The sequence below is a fragment of the Ambystoma mexicanum genome, chromosome 14 (genome assembly GCF_040938575.1).
Source record: "Ambystoma mexicanum isolate Mex_15411 chromosome 14, UKY_AmexF1_1, whole genome shotgun sequence".
NCBI lineage: Eukaryota > Metazoa > Chordata > Amphibia > Caudata > Ambystomatidae > Ambystoma > Ambystoma mexicanum.
The window spans coordinates 208,449,054-208,475,035 of NC_090940.1; the positions used below are offsets into that span (position 1 = coordinate 208,449,054).

Sequence of the window (25,982 nt, forward strand, 5' to 3'; positions counted from 1 at the left end):
GGTGCAATGAATGGTCTGTGCCCTGTTGATGCTCTCTGGCATCCACAACCGCAAGGCGAAGCGATGGAGATCATTAAAAAGGGTAACCACAGGACTTTTATTTTTTATTTTTAATTAGTACACTAAGCCAGGGCCCACTTAAGAAGACAGTACAGTGCATTTAAAATGTCTTCGTCTGACGAGTTTAAACAATGTCTTACTACAAACAGATTGCGTCAAGTCACACCTAAAAATGCAACTGTACCTTAAATATGATGCTACCATTATCACAAAATCATGAGTAGTACTAGACCTATTGAAATAAAAGTTGCATTAACAAGGGAAAAATAGCAAGTTATTTTAATTTAAATAAAACTAAACATGTGGCAGGGGCTACCCTGTACTTTGTCACCCTGTTGGTATTTTTACTCGCTTGTGCACAGATTATCTTACCAGGATTACCCCCGATATCTCCTTTTTTATGCATACAGAAATCTATGGTTTGATTTCTGCTTGCTACTTCTGCCATTTCTCCCTCACTGTGTGCACCTGAAACGGAAGTCTGCAAACAGTTCTAAATTGTACTTGCTCCTCTTCGTTGATCCCGTCATGTAAAGCAACGCCGCAAAGGTCATCGTGCAGCTGTGAACAGCTATTCAAATGATGACTTTCACTTCTTTAGGATTGTAAGTTAAAACTGTATTTGTATACGTTCCAGTGATATGTTTGCATTTAGATGTTTTAATGAACTTCCCATTGTCAGGTTCACTGCTTGTGCCATCATTGTTATTTTATTGTTTTTTTCAGTTTTTAATTTCTCTGGTGTGCATGCTGAACATGGGCCACATAATACTGCATGGCAGAAACACTTGGCAAATTGTGTTGCACAATGATTGGGCAGTAGATGCACATCACACCCCTCATCACCCAACATAGAAAAGAAATAACAATCAATACAAAAACCATCAAACTGCCACAAATGGAGGAAAAATAGATCTAACTAGAGAAAGGTGCACACGTTGATTACCCGTTTAAGCACACAAAATGAACAGCGGCTAACAAGAAATACTTACTGTACACTGGAAGACATGTAACACAAGTCTGCAATGACAGCAGTACTTATGTGATAAGATAGGGCAGAACGATGTGTTAAACCTGACAAAAGAAATACCTGTCAACTTGAAATAGAATGGTCAGACGACAGTTGTGAAAATGGCTAAGAAAGGAAAAAAAGACCAAACAATCTATGGTAACCAAGTGCTTCAACGCACATGAAATGCATTACAGATGCAAAAACAGTATAAACACAGCGATTGTTTCAGAAACAAGTTCAATAGTGTTAGTCAGCACTTCTTTAATATTGCGCCAAAGCACAGTTTAGTTATTTAAAAGCAAGAAAATACACGCAACCTTCTTTAAAAAAAATTCTTCTAGGAGCCCAATCTGAGTAAAAGGCGTACAGATTAGACCACAACGTGTTCTTCGGTTTCCCAATGTTGCACATGCGGAGTGTTAACATTTCATACTGCTCTGAAACAAAACGAAGTAGCCTAGTTATTCACTCCGTTATTGCATGGCATACTTCACTTGACAGCCTTGCCATAACTTGCAATACAGAATTCCAGCCATGTGATGAACCCTACACTACTCCAGCATTACAGCCGTCTCCACTCACTTCAGCCAGCTTTCAATGGATCACTCTTTATTTCTATAAATACAAAGAAAAAGAAAAAAGAACTAGAGTTCCGAGGTATCACTTTCAGGTACATTGTGAGCTTGACGCTTCCTAACCGTACTTGGAGAAAAGTCCCCTCCTGCCAGCTCTTTATCATCATCTACATCATCTTCAGCTTCATCATTGTCCGAGACACCATCTTTCTCCTCCTCTTTATTCACTTCATCTTCTGAGACGTCTTCTTTATCAGCTTCATCTTCTGAGATGTCCTCGTCATCGGCCTCCAGTTCATCCTCAAGCTTCTTCAACAACTTGGCTGCTTTGGGGGTCAGTTTTTCTATAAAATAAAAAAGCATCTGGTTAGTGGAAGATTGGTTGAGGAATCTTGTACGCAAACATTCCCTTCATTCCGCTCTGCCATTAAAAATCTGCATCAAATGCTACCGCTTTTACGCAGGACAAGGTTTCTTATGATTCAAACGTACCAAATTCTATGGCATAGCATGGCAGCTCCCATTACTCGCTGCTTTTCACAGAGCACTTTATTTTTTTACTGTGGAACCAAACACCACTCACAATCCCTTGCTTTACTGACCCACACCACCTTCTGTTCCTTCCAATGGCTAGCCTATACTATACTTTCTTTCTAGTCCCCCCAGTGTTCTCTTTTGTTGCTGCTCTCATACATTTTGAGAAAAATTATAGGTATTAGGTAACCTTATAACGCTGTGTCTTTTTCGGTAAGGTACGCAATGTTCTTGTGGATTACCCATGTACCAACAGGAAATTCACTCTTTATATTGCACGGCCATAAGCTATGTTTCCAGACATTTATTACCATTTACTTATTTACTGCACTAGTCCGATTGGCTGGGGATGGCCAATCCCGGACAGCCTCAGGCCACTGCATATGCCCAACAAGCAGCATACCTGGCAGACTAGTGGACTGGGTTGAGACAGACCCCGCTCCCAACACCTGACCACACAGACCGCCACTTTCCCTGTGAAATCTGGAGCTTTCCGCTGGAAAGGGCTTACCATATATGAAAAATCTGGCAACTTCGTGGAAGGATTTTTTAATTTTTTTAATTATTTGACATTTGTAGGATTGAGGTCAAAAGACAAGCTGGTCAAACGACTGCCATTTTAGAGTACATGGTACTCTATTTGGCTTTTTAAAATGCAAAAGCCAATCCTGGACATATCAGGCAAGCAATTACAGGGACACCATGCATTTCACAGGTGATGTGTGTAGGAAAAAATAAACAAATAACTTTACAATGGAGAACAGAGATCTCTTGCACTGACTGCCATAGGGACTGGCCAGAGCCCTCAAAACAGATGAGCTTACCAAGGTAAAAGGGGCAAAAAGCCTTCCCTCATTTCCAAAATTCAGGAGAGGTTAACAAATAGCAAAAAGAAGAGTGCCTGACGTCTTAAGCAGGGAAAGCAGGAAAAAGTAAAATCTTTCCTATAAAAAGGTAGTTTGGGAATTGTTTAGCAAAGTGGATAATTGTAGGCTTAATCAGCTTTCTTAATGCCCACCCTTCTAATCACATACTCTGCACACGAGTCAATACTTTTATGCCATGCTGGTGGAATAATGTATCTATTAAGATACAATATCACCTTCAATCAAATACAGAAATCATCCAACCCTGCAATCTTTATTATCTAAATGTATTGCTTCTTAATAACGCCTCTTCTTGATCTATTTGGTAGGAATTGTAGCAAACTGCTGCAACAATCTTCCTACATACAGCTCCACCAAGCAGGAACATGCACTGCTTCAGCCGGATACACACACCCCGTGTAGGTATTGTAAGCCATTATTCCTTCTGCCCTATTTTCCCCATGGAAAACCGAGAAAAAGGTCCAGGCACATCCCTTCCTTGGGACTACTCTTTGGCACCAAAAAATGTCAAATGACCAGCAGTGCCTTCTCCCGATTACTGTGTCACAGTCAGCTATTCCCAGGGCTGCATTACTGGTGCTAGCTGGACAAACTTTCATATAGCCTACGAGTGTGCTTGATGTGAGCACGCACGGCGAGGGCTTCAGAAGGAAGTGAATGCTGGCATAGGTGTGTGCTTTGTAGTCCTTGCTCATGGCCCAAAGGCACCACTATCCAGAAAGACACTCCTAGCCCAGGGCTAAGAATAAGTGAAGGGATGGCTATGAAACCATCTTCAAAATACTCTTCCACCCATATCAACCATGGACTCAACTATCTTTTTCTGATCTTTCCAGAAGCATGCCAAGTTTTCAACTTTTTTGATTAGACATGTGTAAACACTGGAGGGGGTCATCTGTAGTCCTGCCCTCTATATGGCAGAGTAGAAGCACAGAGCGCCCCAGCCAAGATTCTCTATGGGGTAGCAATGGACGAGCAGTCAAGGCTTAAGCTCTGGGGAGGTGATGCAGGATGGTTCTTAAGTACAGTATCGTCCCTAAGCCCCCACAAAGGAATATACACACACTAGGTTAGTGAAAATACAGTTCTTTATATAAATAAGGTTCAAGTTACATACACACACAATAAAACTGCGCTCGGGCAATACTATAATGATACATATGTACAATCGCTATGTGGTACCACAATTACTCTTGATTCCATTAAAATGCACCAACTGCTGACAGTTTCAAAAGGCATACAAATCAATGGTAAAAAGGTATCAACAGTAGACTTGGGAGGAAAACAAGCTGGTTAAACAATTGGCAGAATACTGGGACCCTAAAACTAGGCACAGTTCTGTGTGAGGATCCCTCCACCTGGGCAACTTGTAAATAATATATTAAACAAGCCTAGTCCATATATTGCTTAGCAGAGTCTTAATTCCTTCTATAAATGTTCTACAACCCCAATGTACCTGGTTTAACAGAGTTCGATGTCAGGTCAATGACTGATCCTTCGAGTAAACTCCCTTTAAGGCAGGAGCCACAGATCGTCAGGATCCCTTGAAGAAAAGGGATGAACAATAGCATTGAGGAGCAGCTTCGGTCCTGGCGGTGCTTGTCAATCGGTCGCGGATGTCCTGCGCAGATGAGGTGTGCGGTGCACCTCGACGATGATAATTTGTTGCCGCAAAGAGTCAATGAAGAATGTAGGCCCAGCAAGGGCGTCGGGTCGTCAGCGTTTGGCATCAGCGAACAGGAATCAACCACGGCTGGCTTTCAGATATTTGTGGGCGTCTTTGTAGACTTCGGGTGGCAGGAAACCCACCGGCAGATTGTCCTCAGTTTGTCAGCGACCTTGACTTTCTCCGGCAGGACAAAGAAATCGCCGGTGATGAGCAAGGGAGTCCTTGATTCAAAGTATTATTAGGTATGGGAGCGTTGCGGCTCCGGTCGATGAGGTTACAGCAGTTCTCCGAACCTCGGTCGTCTGTGGCAGTAATTGATGGCTTGGATGTCTTGGCGATTTACTTCAGGATTCCTCAGCGGTCCCAGTCTCCGGTCGGCAGCCATTCAGTGAGCCTTGGTGAAGGTTAGCTGGGGCACGATGTTCCCTCATAGTTCGGGAAGAGGTATCCTAGCCAGGCCCCCTCTTGGATCAGTCCTCGCAGGCGCAACAACTTTCAGATTGCGTCAGAGGAAAGCAGCAGCAATTCTTCTTTCCGGCTCGGCTTCGAGAGTAAGCATCAAGTTTCGACTTCAGCTTCTGAACAACTCCAGTAAGTGAGAGGTCCCCAGATATACTGTTCTGTCTCTCATTCACACTGTTGAGCCAGGCTCAGGCAGCCAATCATTCAGAAGGGCATTCAGCAGGCAGCCAGCCAATTAGGCTCACAGTGCAGTCGGGCCATTCTTGTCCATCCAGACACTCACAACAAGGAATGTGGATTGGGATATGCACCCAGCCATTCATCACTCCACACTGCATATTAAGGCCAGCTTGGGGCAGGCCTGTCTCAGTCATTATGTAACACACCCATAACAAGAAATGTATATTGGTCACACTCCATTCACCCAGGTCCCACCCCAAGGGTGTACCCACAACATACAGTCATTGGGAAGACTCCAGCTAGTCTGGCCTGGACTTCCCCACAATACCATATATGGAACTTCCACCCAACAGCCAGTCAGGGGAAGGGACAGAGTTAGGACTTCCCAGGACTTTGGGAAAACAAGGTAACAGGTAATGGAAAGGAAGAGGCCACAGTGGCCATCTTGTCTCCTTTCAGGAATCAACTGATTCCAATGGCAGGGCCTTGGTATCCCAAAATGGAAGATACTCGGAGCACCTGTCAAATTCAGCATGGAGCTGCCAGCAGCCCATAACCTGCTCTGTGGGCTCCACACACAGGTGCCCAAAACATACACTAGGGGTACAGGTGTGTACTCCCACCCATGGGTGCCATAAGGGTATTCCAAGGGTCTGTTCACCACAACCAAAACGAGGAAGAGCTGCACTGCCAGGAGTCCCACATGGACTCCTGTGCAAAAAATAACAACACACATGAAAAACGAATACAGGACAAGGGCAAGGAGGCCCTGTCCCTCAATGCATTTCCAGCATCACAACATGTTCCGCAAGAAATGTCATTAGTTTAGAATGATAAATCAGATTGGATTTGCTACTGATCTGATGCCTCAGCACTGTACTAATCTGAAAACTTGGGGCTGAACCAAAGATTTCTTAACTGAAGCATCTTTGGTACTGCTCTGCTCCTCCAAAGCAGGAGTGATTGCTAGAATATGACATACAATCAGAAATACGATTACGGTGAATAATGTATCTGCTTAGATTCACATGATGTGCATATAGTCTGACATCTAGTGGTAATCGCAGAGAATTGCATCTTTTTTTCGAAGATCGAAAGGGATGTCGACATGGGCGTGACTTAACACTAACCCTAACGTGACGTGTATTTAGTGTACCCGAGATACCTGAGGCGTCGAGGTCCCACTGGTTGTTTATTTTCTGCCGTGAGGGAGCCTCATAGTTTGCATGAGCTAGTACAGAAGAGAGCAGGTGTAAGAAGTCTATGTTCCTTCATCTCCAAGAGGGAACTAAGGGTGGGCGCATGTGAATCGAAGCAGATACAATCATCAGAAATACGATTACGGTGAGTAATGTATGTCTTCTGAGGCTTGTGGATCTGCTTAGAATCACATGCTGTGCATAGACTAGCAAGCAGTAACCAGAGATGGTGGTGGGATGTGTGAAGGAACAGTAGCAAAGAGGTCTTAGCACCGCTTGTCCCACCTGAGAATCAGACCTAGAGTGTCTATCTAGGCAGCAATGTTGTGTAAAAGTGTGCACAGAACTCCAGGTTGCTGCTTTGCAAATGGAATCTAGAGAACATTTTCAATGAATGCTATGGTAGCCCCTTTACCCAAGTCGAGTGAGCTCTAGGCATGAAGGGTAGCTCTCTCTTGGCAACAGTGTAACAGTGTGATGCAGTTTACGATCCACTTGGAAATAGCTGACTTAGAGACAGGGTCCCCTTCTCTACCAGCTGCCACCAATACGAAGAACTGGTTTGTTTTTCTTAGTGGCTTTGTCTTTTCCAGATAGTAAATTACTGCCCACATCATCTTCACTCTCCAGATACTGTGCGGATTGGGCATACATAATTTATAACAAAACTGTACACAAGTGATTCTAGGTACGACAAGGCAGGGGAGACAGAGGGAGGACAAAAACAATCTTACTAGGCCTTGTGTCATTCAGATCATACAAGTGCGATAACGCAAAGTCCAGGGTGGGGAGGGAGAAGGGAAAGTGCCAGGGGGAGTGCAAGGGGAAGTGCAACCAGGGCAGCAATGGGTCAGTAAGTGCATCCAGGACAGCGCAGCTCAGGGTAAGTGCAGGGAGGCAGGGGACTGTAGGGTTACAGCCCCTAAGCGTGCGGTAGGCCCGGAGGCAGGGCAGGGGCGACTGGTAATGGGGTAGCCTGGTAACCAGTGAGATTGGGGGTAGCCCGGCCACCAGTCAGCGCAGCAGACAGATAGCGCAGCAGGGGAGAGGGAGAGAGAAAGCAGAGGCGAAAAGGAAGGTCTTGCGCTGCTTCCAGGACTTCAGGTGGTCCAGCTCAAGTTTGAGAGGGGCAGAAAGGCCATTCCAGTGGGAAGCACCTGCAGAGGAGAGAGATCTACCCCCACTCTATGCCTGGAGAAGCGTCTGACCTTTAGAGTTAGAGGTGGCTGAGAGAAGGGCTTGGGAAGGAAGGTGTTTTGGAAGAGAGTTGGATGTAGTGTGGGCCCCGGCCCCAGAAAGCCTTGTGGACGATGCAGAGGGTCTTGAACTAGAGCCTTGCAGCCAGCCACAGAGAGCCAGTGGAGAGATTTCAAGGCTGGAGAGATATGGTCCTTGGGTTTGAGGCCAAGGACAAGTCTTGCAGTCCTGTTCTGGATTAGTTGCAGAGGGCGGAGAATAGAGGAAGGAAGATTGAGGAAGAGGCTGTTGCAGTAGTACAGCCTAGAGAAAACCTGGGCTCTGGAGATAGTGAGCTTCTGGGTGGAAGTGAGAAAAGGGAGAATACCTCTAAGGAGATGCAGCTGGTAGTGGGCCTTCTAGGCAAGGTCTGTGATGTGAGGAGAGAAGGAGAGAGCAGAGTCGAATATGACACCTTTTTTTTTCTCACAGGAAGGGGGCCCAAGGAGGGCAGCCAGAGTGAGAGAGGGAAAGCGGGAGCAGGGATTCCAATGAGAAGGATCCCAGCCTTACTGGCATCAAGGCAGAGATTGTTGAAGGCGCAGTAATCCTGAATTGCAGACAATCAGGAATGTGAGAGAGAGGAGACTGAGGGGTGCCTGAAAGAGAGCTGCGTGCCATCCGCATAACACTGAAAGTTAGTGGTAGAGATAAGGTGGGCCAAAGGGGCCAAGTAGACATTGAAGAGTCACAGTGAGAGGTTAGACTCCTCAGGAACACCACATGTGGTGAGAGGATTGGTGGAGAGAAAGGACCCAAGTTGTACCTGGGAGGGTCGGTGCAGGAGGAAGGTGGACTACCACTCCAGTGCCTGATCCGTGATGCCTAGGCTTTCTCGGAGTCGATTGATCAGGATGGCGTGATTGAACGTGTCAAAAGCAGAGGAAAGGTCAAAGCGGATGAGGACAGAAGGAAGGCTTGAATCAAGATTAGTGAGTAGATCTTCACTGGTGTTCAGGAGAGCAGCTTCGTGCCTCTGGCTGCTCTGAAGCCAGACTGATGGTAATGGAGACAAACAGATTCACAGTAGATAGTAAGCTGGGGGATGGCCAGCTTTTCCAGGAGTTTGCCCAGGAAAGGAGTGACAGAGATCAGGTAATAGTTTGCCGGACAGGTAGGATCGGCAGAAGGCTTTTTAAGGAGGGGGTGCACAAGGGAGTGCTTGAGGAGAGAGGGGAAAGTACCAGTGGCAAAGGAGTGACTGCAGAAATCGGCCAAGGCTGGAGCAAAGGTAGCAATGTGGTCCTTGATAGTTTTGGAAGAGCAAGGGAGCACCAGTTTGGACAACACTTTCATAGATCAGACTTGTCTTGAAACCTCATCCGGTGTAGTCCGAGAGAAAGAAGAGAAGGGAGGAGGAGAGGGAGAGGCGGCCAGAGAGGGGGCCGAGAGAGTCAGAGGGACAGGAAGAGGAGAGAGGACAGGATGTCAGGAGTTTTAGTGGTGAAGTGAGAAGCCAGAGCCATACAGATTGTCTGGGAGGGCACAGGAGAGGTGGAGACTGCAGAAGGATACGCCAGCTTCTTGCACATTTTCAAGAATTTGGCCGTGTTGGAGGCTGCAGAGACGCGGGCTTGGACAGGACAGAGTCTGTATTGTCTTTGGAGAAGGAGGCAGGTTAGTTTGTGAGAGGATGCACCCGATGCCCTCCACTTATTCTCAGTCAACCTACACTTGCGTTTAAGGATGGCAAGGTCGGAGTCAAACCAGGAGTTGCACTTGGAGGTAGGCTTCAGTCGGATTCTCAATACGGGGGGGGGGGGGGGGGGCAAGGATGTCCAAAGTTTTGGAGATAGAAAGATGCAGGTTAGAGAGCTGTTCCAGAGTGCGAGTCAGTCGCAGGCAGGGGAGGAGCAGAGAAGGTAGTGGCAAAGGCATCCACTGACACACGCTTCATGGGCCGAATGACCGAGAAGGTAGGCGGCAGTGCTGGGGTGGGCGCGTCACGTGAGAGGAGAGCAGAAAGGACTGGTGAGAGGGTTCGAGAGGGGGATATCTGAGGAGATGAGAACATCCAAGTTATGTCCAGCATAGTGTGTCAAACCAGAGGGTAGAATGGAAATAGAGTGTCGCAGAGGTTGCAGCAGAGGCCAGAGGAGGGGATAGAAACATGCAGGTGGATGTTGAGGTGTCCGAGAAGGCGAAGTTGAGAGGTAGAGGCAAGAAGAGGAGAGGTCTGCCCACTCTGAGAGGAAGAAGGGAACCTGGCCAGGTGGCCTGTAGACAATGGCCACAGTCAGAGCGGCCAGGAGAGATAGCGAGCCTGTTGACCAGGCATTCAAAGGAGGAGTAGGCCTGCGTATAAATGACCTAAGCAGGGACCCACTACAGAAAGATCAAAGCTACACCACCTCCAGGTCGGTTGGTTCTGGGCTCAGAGAGGATCTTGTAGCCATCAGGGAGGACAGTGTCAAACCTTGTGACAGAAAGGACCGTGAACCATGTCTCGGTGAGAGTGAGGACATCAGAGCGAGAGTTAAGCCTTCTGTGGTGGGGTACAGGTGAGGTATGCCCTGCGGACGGAAGTGGTAGAGGGGCCTAAGAGTGGGCAGAGGTGGTAGAGGGAGGTGGCATAGTAGCCAGAGAGGAGAAGGGTGCCAGAGAGGCGACGGAAGAAGGAGGTGTCAGAGGAGCCAGAGAGGTGCTACTAGGAGTAACCGGAGAAGGAAGGACGTTGATAAGACAGGGAGACTCTGATCGAACAGGAGGAGATTGGACTGAGGGCCCTGGACAAAGACGATGCCATATTAGATCGACATTAATGATGGTCTTGGAGGAGTGGAAAGGGGCGGCCCAGACAGCCTCCCACCGAGTGCCACCCTTAATGGGAAAGGAGGAGAGAGAACAGAGACCATATGAGAGGTCCATAGGTCTGGGGAAGGAATGGCAAAGAGGATGTTGGTGAGAGTCTGTCTGGAGGAAGCAATGATGTAGGTATCAGCTATAAGGAACCCTGGGTTAAAGACCAGGATGTCCCTCTTGAACTTCTTCCACCCCGACTTAGTGAGAGGGCTAGGATGGGCGATAGAGCAGCAATTGGAGAAGATGGGGGAGCTGGGGAACATGAGAGAGTGCATTCCTATTGACTTGGGCATTGATGGAGTCTATAGAAAATCTTTCATACCTACTGGTTTTTGCAATGCTTGTTCTCCAAAACCTAATTAAAGAACTCCTTTCTAAATAGGAAAAAGATTGCCTCAACCATACAAAGAATCACTGCCGTGTTGATTACCTGATATTGTTGCATCTTTAAATTCTTGAACTTGTTTATGACACAATAATGCAGAATCGATACAAATATGTGCTTTTACTGACCCGGCGGATGTGGGTGGATAGAAAAGTACATAATTTACTCACCTGCTTTATTTCTCCTTATTATCATAATGTGTGTTTGATGTGACTAGTTGAAACAATATTTCTTTGGTTATTACTTGCCTTGTGTATATATAAAATATATAATTTGATATAACTAAATGCTTCTTTGGAACTGTATATGTTCTAATTTCTGTGTATCAATGTACAGCTCATATTCCTCCTCCTAAGGTAAGCCTGGCTGCTCTGCCATTCTACCAACCCTGGGTAGTACAGGCCTATATTAGAAGCTGGGGTCCTGAAACCAAGGGATCAGTCTTGTAAAGTCCAACCATAACTGGACTTTAGAAAAAAGCACTAACAAGCATGGTGCTTTATTCCTATTTATTTTGATTCCTATTGTATTTGTTATTTATATAGCGCCACAAACCTGAGGCCTCAGAGCACTCACAGAACTCTCAAACAAAAAACATAACAAAAGAAGCAGTATCCCAAGATAGATTAGTCTTTACCCTTATCAGAAATATAAGTCAATACACTTTTTGAACTCACTAAGCTTAGGGATTGATTTTAAAGCAGATGGCAATGCATTCCAGAGGGTAGGGGCCCAAGCATGAAAGCTGGAGCCTCGTAGCTTTAGTGAAACCGAGAACAGTTCAAAAGAAAATCTTTATTAGAGCGAAGAGTTCGCCCGATAGGTACATGTTAGGCAGAATTTTCATTTATGTGCTAATTTCCTCCCACCTTAGAGACCCCAGCTCTTTTGCTGGGCTTAGGACTTTTTATTTTTAATTCCTGAGTGAGTGGGACCTTTTTCCCCACTCCCTCTTGTGTTTTCCCTGACCAGGATCTTATGTTTTCACTGTTTTTGGAGTCTGACAAACGCCATAGGCATCTGCTTTTTGTATAGTGACACACAGCACGTTTAGTGCAGTGTCACTGAAATATTTTGATTTCTCTTAAGGTTTAAATACCTTCTCTTGGGTGAACTACTGTTCCCAAGAACAGTAAGGTGAAATTGATCTAACTTCCCTTTTTACTTTGTAGGTCCAGCACACCCCATTTTATCTGAAGTGCTGGGGGGGTGGTTACCTAGTAGCCCCTTATCCTACTTTCTCATGTAACATTTTTGTTACCCTCACTACTTTAAATGGCTGGTGGAAGTGGTTTACTTTTTACTACCAGTGTGTTTTTTTTACCACAGGCTGAACCCTCCACTGCAGTACAGCACTCATGGGTGTCCATTGTCAAAATTGCCAGTCTTCTTTTTTTGCCATTTTCTGTTTGCGAGGTCTTTCTGGGCTTTTACTCTAAGTTGAGACACGTTTTAGCCCTTTGTGTGTTTTGCCTATGGGAGGCTTCAGCCCTGGATCCTGCCCCTGGCACCAATGTGTCTGGAAGGACAGGAAGTGAGGGAGGGTCTTAATACTCACCTGTCCTTTGTCTCTAGGTGTGCCTGAACGAAACCAGTCCTGATTGGGCAGTTGGCTGTCCGGGAAGGACAGCCACGCTGCGGTGTGATTGACAGCCTAGGGCTGTGAATGAATGAGAACGAGCTTAAAAAGGCGAGGTTCTTGGGACTACAGGCTGAGTCGACCACTGGAAGAGACATCTGAAGAAGAAATTGTGAATAGAAGCCTGCTGCAACCTCCTGGACCTCGAAGTGCCCAGTGAAGCCCTGCTACTATGCTTACCTCCTTTTTCGCACCGTCAGAGAAGCACAATCCCAGACTTGCTGTGCCTCTCCAGCCTTGCAGAAGCCCAATGCCAGGGGTCGAGTGTCCATGACCGAGTGCAACATAGTCTGCGGAACGAATCCGGCCAAAAGCTCCAGAAGCAGGAAATCCCAACCCAGAGTCCCCGGTCCAGAGTCCTGGACGGAGGGACCAAGGAAAGTCCAACCAGGGATATTTGTTCTGCATCAGTGCGGTTTGCGAGGCACTGAAACCGCTGAATCGAAGAAGATCCGTAGCTGCTGAAGTCCTTTCCCAAGTACTGCTGCAGGAGCCCGCCAGACGTCCTCCCACTTGTCCCCATGACTGAAACAATGGTCTGCTTGGCTGTAGCAAGACGGAATACAGCTGGACCACCTTCTTCAAACCAGAGGTACTTTGGGGGCTTGGAGTACTTACCTTATTGCCTTAAGTCAGGTTTTCTCACTTGAGAATTGCATTGCCTTACCTTTTCTGAGTTGATTTCAACTCCCCTTGCACAGGCCTAACCGCTTGTGTTCTTCAGTGATCTTTTTTGAACTATCTGACTTGGTGAAATACTTTATTCAAGAAGTGCATCAGAACTATACACTTTGTCCAATTGACTTTGGCTGTCCTGGCTCCTTAAAGGCACCCTTCTAATCTATTGACTTTGGCATTGCTTGTCCCTTCATAGGTTGTGATTTGTTTAAAACTTTTACTGCTGGGAAAGGCTTACCTAGATTTCATTAGAGGATTCAAACTATCTTCCTGTTATAAGAAAGTATGTTCTAAACCTTCTACTTCCTTAACCCTTCCTTCCTGAAACCAAGAGTCTGAAAGGTATATTGGTGTTTATGATAAATGTAATACTATCCTTGTTATTTAAGTCACTTATGGGTGTAGGAGAAATGTGTTCGCATATCCAAAGCGTATTCACAAACATTGACCTTTAGTTTAGTTTATTTGTAACGCGCACCAAACTCTGGGGTAACTGGGCACTAAAACTTACAGGCATACCTAAGAATACAACAAACAAATAAAAGTGCTGGTCAACCGGTGGTTACAGGGAGGTCAAGAATGGATGCAATACAGGACAAAAAAATACAGGTAGGCCAGTAGACAGGTCGCTGGAGGTTCCAGTTTTCAGTGCCAGGCTGACAGAGTTACATATAGAAATACAGAAGAGTTGAGCAAGGAACGTATGTTATTTAATATGTTTTTTCAGAGCAAACTGGCTGTCCGTTCGGGTTTCTTATCGAAGAGCCAACTCTTTACTTTGGCTCTGAAGGTCCAGAAAGAGGGTTCCATTCTGATGGTGAGGGGGTGGGCATTCTAATATTTGGCGGCCAGAACAGAGAAACTAGCTACTCCAGCTCTTTTTAGTTTGAACCTCGGGATAGTGAGGCAGTGCGAGTACAGAGCTCTAGTGGGTCTGGCTGATTGGCGTTTGATGAATTTGTCTGAAAGATACTTAGGGGCAGAATTTGTCAGACATTTGTGGGTAATGACTAATGTATGGAGGGAAATTCTATCACGTACCAGGAGCCATTGGGCATCCTGTCTGAAACTGGTGATATGGTTGGATCTGGGGATGGTCAATGCAGAGCTCAGGGCATTATTTTGTAAGACCTGGTGTCGGTTAAGGTTCCGTTCAGAGGAGCCTAGAAAGAGGGTGTTGCAATAGTCGATTTTGGAGAGTAGTAGGACCCTAGCTAAAGGAATGCAGCTGTTAGGTGACAGAAATGATTTGCAAGTGTTAATCAGCTTACTGGTGTAGGGAGTAGTGGAGGCGGTGGCACTCACTTGCGTCTTGAGTGAGAGGGTGGAGTCTAAGTAGTCTCCCAGTGTTTTGATTGCCTTGGCAACTTTAATCAAGTTCCCATCTATGTTGAAGGAGGTGTATCGTGGGTCTAATTTGTTGAGACGTATTTGGGATCAAACGATCAGGAGCTCAGTTTTCTTGTCATCGAGACATAGGCTGTGGTCTGCCATCCATGCCTGAATCTCCAGATATATGTCATTAATCAATTTAGAGTCATCTTCATAGCACCCAGTCAGCGGAATGAGAACTTGGGTGTCATCAGCGTAATTCGTGTAAGTGACACCCAACTTGTCAAGCCAGTCAAAGAGGAGCTTTGTGAAGATGTTGTAAAGCGTCTGCGAGACGCATGAGCCTTGCAGAACGCCACAATAGATGGGGATTGGGTCGGCTGAGGGTGCGAAGACCCCAGTGGTTCGATTGGAGAGAAAGGATTATATCCAGCTAGAGGCGTTGCTAGAGAAGGCAGCTGCTGTGGTCAGGTGATCAGTGAGGATATGGTGATCGACGAGATCAAATGCTGCCGATCGGTCTAGCAGCAGGAGCATAGCCAAGTTACCATTATCCTTGGCCTCATCCATTTGGATTTTGAGGTCCAAGAGGGCTGTTTCTGTGCCATGTTTTGGCCTAAAGCCCGATTGTCTGAGGCCTAGTAAGTTGTTGTCCTCCAAATATTTCTGGATTTATAGATAGACCACTCTATCTAGTATCTTTAAGAGGTAGGGGACAGTGGTGATGGGCCTATAGTTGGTGGGTATATTTGGGTCTAAGTTTTTTTTAATTTTTATTTTTTTTAAAAGAGGCATAACCCAGGCCTCCTTGAGGTTGTTCAGGACTGAGCTGGTCTTGAAAGAGGAGTTGATCAGGGTAGCAATGAAGGGGGCCAGGTCCTTGGCGCCTTCCTGAATGATAGTGGCAGGACAAAGATCTGCTTGGCATCTTGATGGTTTAAGGCCTTTGATGATGTTTTTTGACTTCTTTGGGTGATGCAGTTCAGAAGGAGAAAGGTGGGCAAAGGGGCGGGCGATGTGGTTTGGCGACGCCTTAGTGTAGTGGTTCTTGGTCAGGCTGTTCTTTTTTAACTCCATTTTAGTGTGTAGCAGTGTGATTTTATCGGAGAGAGCTTTCTCTATTTTGGAGCACCAGTCTACGTCTTTCACACAAGCTTCGGTGGCTGGGGACTCAAGTTCCCTTAGGATGCTGAAGAGCTCCTTGGTCCTAGATTTGGCGTTTAACATTCTGTTGTTGTAGGTCTCTTTTTTTGTGTTATGAATGGCAGATTTGCAAGTGGAGGCAGCAGATATGAATAGCGCCTTGTTGGTAGGGGTAGGTGATTTTCTCCATGTAGATTCAGCCGCTCTTTTGGCATTCCGGAGGCTCTTTAGTTCCGGAGTGAACCATTTGTTAAGATGGGCTATAGGTTTGGCCTTTTTTTTTAAGCTTAATAGGGGCAATGATATTTAAGGCAGAATCAAGTGTGTTGTTGTAGAGGTCGACTAGATTGAGTAAAAGGTCTTTGTAGTTAGAATGGTCCAAGATGTTCTGGATCAAAGGGCGTACATTTGGGAGCGTTATGTTCCAGATGTTCCTAGAGAGAATTTGTGGGGCGATGGTTGGATTTAGGTTCGGAAGTGCATTCCCCTGGATGGCAAAGGAGATGGTCAGACCATTCGGTCACTCATTCTGGAGGATGGTGGTAGAGCAGTTGAGACCAGCCAGCCTGTCCAAAGTTCGACTTTTATTGTGCATGGGTGCCGTGATGCAATGGTTAAAGTCGAGCTGGGAAATTGAGTTTTCCACTGCTGTGGTATTGGGATTGTGGAGACCCAAGTTGAAATCTCTGAGCAAGAGCATTTGCGACCCTGGTTTAATGTTAATCACTTTTGCATAGTTATTCCAAAGTTTGCTGGACTGTTACAAACAATAGCCTTTTTAAAGAATGCTTAATTAAACTTGATGTGTAATTAAATAAATATATATTTATAACTGAAACCTTGGGAGTGTAAGTACTTGTATTGACTGATTTCATCTGTACAGCTCTACAGCATACATTTACCCCTCTTGAGATAGGCCTGGCTGCTCAGTCACACTACCAACTTGTGTAGTACAGACCTATACCAAAATGTGGGTTACCTAATACCAAGCAGATCAGTCTTGTATAGTCTCACACAGTGTGACTGCACCCATTCTTACCCAACAGTACATACTTAATCCATGCAGTAACATAGCGCTGAGCATTACTAAATAAGCATTTGTGTATGAGTGCAAGGGTTTTAGATTACACACACCGCTACACCGGGAGCAAATACAATTTACAACAAGCTTTGAAAACATAGGCTCTCTTCTCCAAGACCACAAACCGCTCGTACATCCCCATTCTGAAATACCTGCAGCTTTTTTATATTTGACTTGGATGTACCTATTATAAGGTTGTTACAATAGTCGAGTTTGGAATGAATGGTGGCAGATGCCACCAATGCCCTATTATCCTCAAGGTAAGGATGGATTTGCCATAACAATCTGATCAAATAAGAACAGGACGAACTGAGATGTGCCACTTGTTTCTTAGAAGTTAGTTGTGAATCCAAGTAGACAACGAGCGTTTTAAAATGCTGGGCAACAGGGATGGTTCCACCAGCAATCAAGAAAAGCCCATATTGGGGGTCTAAACTCGTCAACCTAGCCCTAGGTCCAATAACAATCGATTCAGTTTTTTGTCCTTTAAAGCCATGGCATTAAATGCCATCCAGGACTGGATGGCCAGATACACTTGATTCACCTTGCCCGCCTCTTGAAAATAATGCCCAGAGAGCTCAAGGAGCATCTGCTTATCTGCGTAGTTTGCAAACTGCACACCAAGGCCACCCAGAAGGTCAAATAAGGACCTAACAGACATTGAATAGAAGAGGAGCGAGAAAAGAACCCTGCGGGACACTGCAGGTAAGCAGCACAGAAGAAGAACAGCGATCATTGTTAACAACTGTTGCTTTCCGAGGACCCAAAAAAGACATACCACTGTGCGGCCTCCTTGGAGCACCTGCTTACCCTGCTGACTTTATCATTAAAGAGTGGTTGACCAAGTCGAATGCAGCCGACATGTCGAGCAACAGAGGTAAAGCAGTGTGGCCTTCATCAATGATTTTAATAATGTTGGATTTAAGGTCCAATAAGGCTTTTTCCATTTCATGCTTCTTGCGAAAACCAGACTGGCCTGCAGTCTAGCTCAAATGCTGCTTGATAAAGTCATTATATTGGCGACAAGTTATTTTATCTAAAACTTGCAAATGCAGGAATGGTAGAGTCGAAATTACTTTTTATTTTTTTTATTTTTTAAAGAGGTGAGTTCCATGTCTCCTTAAGGCAATCAGGCACTTCTGCTTCCACAAAAGAGATGTTAACTATTTTTGTAACCCATGGCAACTATGGCGCAAGAAAATCCTTGTACACGGAAGCAGGAAAAACAACTCCTTGACACGAGGTAGGTTTCATGGTTAACATACTATTTTGGACTTCCTCCGACGACAACTTTCAAAGCAAAGGGAGGATACAAACAAATGGTCTTCGGAGATGGAAAGGGAGACGACAGGTTGTTCAAGCAGCACAACCCACTCAGCAATAGCTTTTTGATGAAGCATAACTTTCTGCGAGAACTCCTCTTGAATATTTTAACCAGTTTTGATCCACCTCAATAGTAGCTTTAACAGACTTGCCCTCCAATTCACGAAGTATCCAGAACAATTCCTGTGAGCTAGATTTAGCTGTAAGAATACTTCTGTTAAAATTAGCTTGAAAAAGAGAGGTCAGGTGCCAAATCCGTTAACTGGGGCAAAGGAATCTTGGATAACCTGAATATTTGTAACCATTTTACAGTTCTTTGCCTTTTGACATGAACGAGGCATGGGGCCCGGCAAAATAAACATAAGCGATTAAGAAATGGTCAGACCAGAGAAATCCAAAATATTTGGTGAGATACTCATATTCCTAGTTAAAATCCAGTCGAGAATATTGCCTCCTGTATGGGTGGCTTTTTATGGGAGTCCGTCAAAGACAAAAGTGTGAGCAGGAAGTCCCCCTCCTGCCCTCCCCACCCCCTTCCCACCCCCCCCCCCAAACCTCAACACCTCCCACCCTTGTCGGCCAAAGAACGCTCAAGAAAGGACAAGTCGTGGTGAGTTGGCGAAAAAGGTGTCCCTTACCACAGCTGCGAATACAGCCTGCAATAGGTTTCACAAAAATCGGTAGAAAATCATCCACTGCCACCTGTCACTAAGATAGACTTGTCACTGTAACTAGAAAGTTACAGGACAACTCAGAGGTGATAAATGTTTCCCCTCAGCATTCCACATAAGGTGGGGTGTGGGGTGTGCTGATCTCACAAAAGAAAAGCATAGGTAATATAAAAAGAAGCCCCCTAGCCTAGTAACATTAAGTTAGCACAGGAAAGTAAAAGAAAACCAAAGAGGGATCAAGGAGCTTCCAGCAAAACTGCACATAAAGTGCTGTGTGCTGCAATAGTAGAATACAGGTCACATAAAAAGATGTAGGAAAGCAGACTCCATCTAAAATTACCAAAACAGATCCCAGAGTCACAGAAAAAGAATGGGTTAGTGAGGAAAAAGGTTCCCACTGACTCAGGGGAGTCAGACAAAAATCTAAAAGTCTAGCAAAAAGTGTTGGGGGGGGGCCTCACCAAGTGGGGGGAAAAAACAACAAAAATAAATATCACACAAGATGAAACTTCTACCTAACAGTATCATGTTTGTTTTACCCATATTGGGGCAATTAGTATTAAAGTAAGAAGTTCATGGGGGGAGGTGCTGGGTGAAAGCAGGGAGTGTATGCAAATATCCATGAACAGTTCATCCATAGGCCGTTCTCTAGTGACCCCTTGTCTGGGTAGCTGGATGCAAAGCTGGGGCATTTGGTGTTCTGGGCTATTGCGAACAGATCCACCATTGGAAGTCCCCATATTATAAAAATTGGTGAGTGCTTGTGTTGATCTCCCACTCGTAGTTCTGTTGAAGCACTATGCCCAAATTGACTGCTGGAAGGGAATAGTTTCTTACCTGTAACTCCATTTCTCCAGCATTGGTATCTTTCATGGATTCACATGCTTAGAATATTCCCAGTCGACAGACTGGGAACCCTAACCGAGGGTTCCCAGTCGGTCGACGGGGAATATTCTAAGCATGTGAATCCATGAAAGATACCAATGCTGGAGAAAGTTGTGATCTCCTGGAACCTATTTTGTGTGGATGTAAATCCATCTCTGGATACACCAGTGCTAGGACAGAGTTATAGAATGTGTTACTCCTGCTTGATTGTGTGTGATATTGCAGTGGTGTCATCTGTACTAACCAGCATGCTGCTGTTTAGTCTTGTTTGAAAGATAAGAGTGCCATTTTTATGGCCATGTTTTCAAACGCATGTATGTATTCTTTGGACCTATTTTTTGTCCATGCTCCTTATACTGTGAGTTCTCGTCAATGTGCCCCCAGCACATCAATGAGGCATCTTTCAATGGCAATCACCGGAATGGTCTTCACGTTAAGGATTGTCTCGCAGAGCACTTTCCATTTCTTTTGAAGTAACATCCCAGTTACGTTTGTGATGTGCACTGAGCAGGCTGGTGGCAGAGAACTTTTCCTTTTGAAACAATCTACTCAAAGCACAAGTCCTGTGCTTTGTGCAATTTTTTTTTAATATTGACGATCTTCCTTCCGTTTGTAGCCCATCAATTGCCATGTAAGGGAATGCCAGAGTATGCCTTTTGCTGGCCAGAAGGCCTGGTGGTAGGCTTGCCCCGATTGAAAAGCCTCCAACTGTTGAAATATTGCAGTTCCCTTCCAGAGGTGGGCTGGGAAAGTCCTCAGCCCAAATTCTGGATCCAGTAATAACTACTCTGACCTCCCAACCTGGAGTCTCTCGAAGACAATGATCCTATTTGGCCTTTTTTTGTTTCCAGGCTAACAGGGTAAGCACCGCCTGGTTGCCGATTCTCACTGGACATACAACTACACAGCAGATTCTCCCATTAGGGGGAGCTGCAAGGAAAAAACCTTTGTTCCTGGAAAATGATTGCAGCCATTTGCAGTTCCTTAAGTTATACACAAAGAGATGCCACCAGCAAGTAAGGTACATAGGAGATGCGTTACTTCTGGAGTACTCTAATCTGGATATCGTAATAGCCCCAGTGCCACATTACCTGCTGCGGAATCCACTGTGTGAACTGGGATGGGGCAATCACTGGGGTAAGGGGAGGTCAGCAAACCAGAACAACAAACAAAAATGTCAGGGGATTCGCGCAGGTCAGTGTAGGACTTTCTGACAAACAGTACTGGCTACGATCTGCTCTAGAAATTTCCATAGCCGACTCCTTGTTGTAAAAAGAATGTCTCAGTGAAGGCTGGGCAGTTGGGAGCTTTCAAACCTTTAAGGAATACAATGCATTTCTTTTATGATTTGCATAGAAGCATTTTTTGATCAATTATTGTAGTGTACACTAGAGGGTGGAGGATAGTATTTTTTACTTCCGTCTAGGTTTCATAAGCTAGAGATGATTTGAATAATTAGGTGAGGCACATCAATAGCCATCTTGTTGGGTGTTTTTGTCACTCCTGCAAAAGATAAAGTAAGACACTATTTTGGAGAAGTCTCTTCCAGTTTCAACGGCAGGTGGAAGGATAAAATTAAGGACCTACTCTGCCAAGATGCACGCCTTGAACAATACATCCAATAAATATTTCAATAGAAACTGCAAACATATACATGAAGTGGTTTTCAATGCAGCGCTTGGTATCGTAGCTTTTAAAATTTATAAGCACATAGAGGGATCACAAAACAATTGAAATGTTACTCAATGTATCCACTGCGGATGAATCTCAGACAAAGCATGCCAAACCAACGTTTAAGTGTGTGGTCTGCAGGTGGAACACACATCATAGCAGCAGGAGTCTAACAAACTGAGCGACTTGACCGAAATAAAGGATCATTTCAAGATATGATGTTAGAGTTACACAATGGTGAGGGGCAGCGGCGGAGGCCGCGTTTGATGCCAAAAGGGGCGGATAGCTCCTGAAGGGCACCAGGATTCTAACTGATTCATCAGAGAGCCCAAACAGGAGGTAATGTTTTCACTGTAGGGCTCTAAATATTCCCCCAAATTAGCACAAGCGAACCAGCGTAGTGAGGAAGCAGAAAGGAATGGGGTTCGGAATACTTCAAACATTTTTAAAGTAATGGTGTTGAAACTGGTGCATTTTCCATCAGGCAGAGAAAAATCGAGTAAAAAGACAATTTACAATTGGTTCTCTAGGGCGACATGAAAAAAAGCCAGTACATTTCACGATTCACAGTCAGTCATGTCTGGAATATTTCCACAAATTACCAGGAGAAAACCAGTGTCATGAAGAAGCCCCATATAATATGGGAGGGTATGGAGGGGTTCACCCCACAGAAAACATAAAATAATGCATTTAAATGGTGCATTTTAATCTCAATCTCAGAAAAAAGTGGTAAAAAAGAAATCGTACAATTTACAGTTGGCTCACTAAGGTAACAAACAAAAACCTAGTAATTGCCATGTCACCAACACTACACAGGAGCACCTGATTTGATTGATTTATTTTGATTTATTTATTGAGCGCCTTACACCAAGGCGTTGTACAATGGAACAACAAATACAGAGAAATATCAACAATTAACATTGTGAGCAAGAATACAACTTGAATCATTCTACAAAACAGTGCAAGAAGCAATTAACTGAGGGGGGGGGGGGAGAGGAGTGGGGATAGGAGTGTTGAGGGGGCAGGAGAAGGATAGAATAAGTGTAGAAGAAAGGGGAGAAAGAATGTAATGGGAGAGGGGAGAGAGGAATTAAAAGAGGGGAGAAACTGGGGGAATGGAGAGGGTAGGGGGGGCTTCAAGGTGGGGAATGGAGAAGGAGGGATTTAAGGGAAGTGCGAAATGAGGTGAAGGTAGAGGAAGAGTGGATTGGGAGGGGGAGAGAGTTCCAGTGCAGTGGGGCAAGAAGGTGGAACGAGCGGAACCGGGAGGAAGCACAGGGGGAAGGAGGTACAGTGAGAAGGAAGTGGTCAGCGGAACGAAGGGAGCGAGAGGGGCAGTAGAAGGAGAGAAGGGAGGAGAGATAAGGAGGAGCAAGACCATGGAGGGATTTGAAAACAAGGCAGAGAAAGTGGAATTTTAGTTGTAGGTGGAAAGGTAGCCAGCCAAGGTGAGAGAGCGAAGAGGAGATGGAGTCGGGGGAGGTAAGGAGACAAAGAGTACGAATGGCAGAGTGGTATATGGATTTAAGAGGGGCAAGCTGAGAAGAGGGAAGTCCTAAGAATAGAGAGGAGCAGTAGAGAGGCGGGAAAAAATGAGCGAGGAAATTAGTAGTTTGGTAGCATGGAATGTGAGAGGAGCGGATTTTGCGAATATTGTAGAGGAGGTATCGGCAGTTGCGGGAAGTGAGTGAAATGTGTTGCGAGAAGGAGAGAGAGGAGTCAAATAGAATGCCTAGATTGCAAGCATGGGAGGAGATCGGAGGGAGGAAAGTGGATAAAAGGGGGAGGAGAGGGATGGGGAAGAGTATTAGAGGGGAAGAAAAGGACTTCGGTTTTATCGGTGTTGAGGGAAAGAAAGCGGGAGGACATCCAGTTCTTGATGGCTGTGAGACAAGAGGAGAGTTTAAGATGGAGGTCAGGTGTGAAGGAGGAGAATGAGAGAAAGAGCTGAGTATCATCAGCATAGAAATGATGAGAGATGTCAAAGGAGGAGATAACAGGGGTGATAAGGGAGGTGTAGAGAGAAAAGAGGAAAGGACCAAGTACAGAGCCTTGAGGAACACCGTGTTAGAGGGAAGGAAGGAGAGGTCTGGCCTCCCCATGAAACAGCAAAGGAACGGGCAGAAAGAGAAGAGGATAACCATTTTAGAACAGGTCCTTTGAATCCAAAGGAGGAGAGAGTGAGGAGTAGGAGTGGGTGATCGACAGTGTCAAAAGTGGCAGAGAGATCAAGGAGAATAAGAATAGAGGATTGTTTAGCGTGACAAGCGGAGAGGAGCGAGTTGAGAATAGAGGTGAGAGCAGTTTCAGTGGAATGTTTGGGACGGAAGCCAGATTGGAAATGGGGAAGGAGAGAGGAAGTAGAGACAAAGGAGGAGAGTTGAGAGTAGGCAAGGCGTTCAGGAGTTTAGAAAGGAAAGGCAGAAGAGAGGTCTGTAGTTAGCAGTGATCAGTGGATCAGCAGAGGGTTTCTTAAGAATAGGAATAATCGTTGCGTGTTTGAAGGCAGAGGGAAAGGTAGATGAGGAGAGGCAGGAGTTGAAGAAAGTGGTAAGGTAAGGGATAATGAGAGGATAGATTTTAGGGATGAGAGCAGAGGGGAGAGGGTCAGAGGGGGTGGACGTGGGGTGGGCTTTGGAAAGAAGAGAGGAGACATCAGAAGGGGAAACAGCAGAGAAGACAGACATGATGAAGGAGGGGAGGGGGGGAGGAGGAGGGAGGGAGTCAGAGAGGGGGTTAATTTTTTGCCTGAGTGTGATGATTTTGGAGGAAAAGTAGTTGGCAAAGTCAGAGAAAGTATGGAATTGGATGAGGGATCAGGAGTGGGAGGAGCTAGAAGGCGGGAAAGAGTTTGAAAAATCCGACGAGGATGGGAAGCTTGAGACTGAAGAAGGTTAGAGTAGTAGGAGGATTTGGCCGTTGCAAGACAAGAATTGTAAAGTGCGTGGTAGGAGAAGAGGATTGATTTGAAAGTGAGGGAGTTTGGAGCCAGAGTCTCTCTAATCGCCCGAGAAGGCACCGCATAGAGCGGAGATGGGAAGTAAGCCAGGGTTGAGAAGGTTTCTGAGTAGGGCGGAAGAGAGAAAGGGGGTAGAGATGGTCAAGGGTAGCGGTGATAGAGGATGAGAGGGAAGAGAGCGTCGTCGGGAGAGAGTAGTGCAAAGTTTGAGAGATGGAAGAGAAGAGGAGCAAGTGTCGGAGAAGAGGGTAGTGTCAAAATCGCGCAGGTCACGACGTGAGTAGATCGGAGGGGAGGGATTAGACTTAGTGGGGGGAGAAAGGGAGAACAAAAGTAAGGCATGGTCAGAGATAAACAGGAAGAGAGGAGACAGGGGAGGAGGGATAGGAGGAGTTAAAGATGAGGTCAAGAGTGGAACCAGAGGAGTGTGTCGGGGATGAAGGAAGGGGGGAGAGGAGGTAGGAATCAAGGATGGAGAGGAGAAGATTGGGGGGGAAAGGGAAGATGAATATTAAAGTCACCAAGAACAGTTAGAGGAGAGGGGGAGGGAGAAATAAGTGATAGGAGGTGATCTAGGTCATCAAAGAAGGAGTAGAGAGGACCAGGGGGACGATAGATAATCAGGAAAGAAATAGGGTGGGGAGAGGAGAATGACATAGGAATTCAAAGGAAGGGAAAGAGGGGAAGAGTAGGGGGGGAAGAAGAGGAGGAGATGTATTTGGAGTGGTACAGGAGACCAACGCCACCACCACGGCCAAAGGGACGGGGAGTATGGAAGGAAGAGGAAGTCGTAAAGGAAGCGGGGATAGAGGTGTTATGAGGAGGAATCCAGGTTTCAGTGAGGCAGAGGAAATACTCATGAGGCTGCCGCCACAGCCTATCTAAGCCAGTAATGGTCACTATACATCCCTTGCATGAAGATGCGGCCATAACCTATCTAGGCCAGTAATGATCCCTGTTGCGTGAAAACCGAAAACAATGCTCGCACCCCACTATTCACAAAATAAGAACACAAGGCACGCATTGCATTCACATGCGCTCACACTTATGCCCAGACACTGATGCAGTCAGGCAGACAGTTGCAAGCCCGCAGGCAGGCGTGCCTGCACCCAGGATGCTAGCATACAAGCAGTTTCAAACTCAGACTAGTCAAAACACGTACACACACACTGCATATATTACAAAAACACACTTACCTCAGGTCTTCACTTGTCGGGCAAAGGTACATGGGGCTGGGGCAAGTCACCAGGTGGAACAAATCCAGGCATTCCCCAGAAGGAATGTGCCTGCACACAACAAAAAGACTAGAACACCCGGGGAACACCAGCACTGTGCAGCTAAGAAACATGGTTGCTGGGCAACCTTGGTGAAGCACGCTGTGGCCACACACTCACTATTGAAATAAAATACATTTGAAAAATCAGCAGACAGCAATGGGGTTCAACAGGGAACAGGGGAGGGACCTGGGAGCAACCACTCCACTTGGCCACCACCTGGTGCAATATTCCTGTGCCACAATTAAATATCCCTGTTCTTCAATTAAATAAAATCAATTAAGTACTGTTAACCAGACCACAATAACGTTTAGGAGGCAAAATA

At 45.7% G+C, this 25,982-nt stretch overlaps 1 protein-coding gene across 1 annotated transcript in view; it reads right to left on the minus strand.

Annotated features, from left to right (window-relative positions):
* Nucleotides 1-743: 743 nt before the first annotated feature.
* TMX1 (thioredoxin related transmembrane protein 1) overlaps nt 744-25,982 on the minus strand; it is a 191,605-nt gene continuing 166,366 nt past the window's right edge. The window contains exon 8 of the mRNA XM_069638937.1: nt 744-1,991. Within this exon, the coding sequence (XP_069495038.1) occupies nt 1,717-1,991 (275 nt within the window). The 3' untranslated portion in view covers nt 744-1,716. The remainder of the gene's footprint in view (nt 1,992-25,982) is intronic.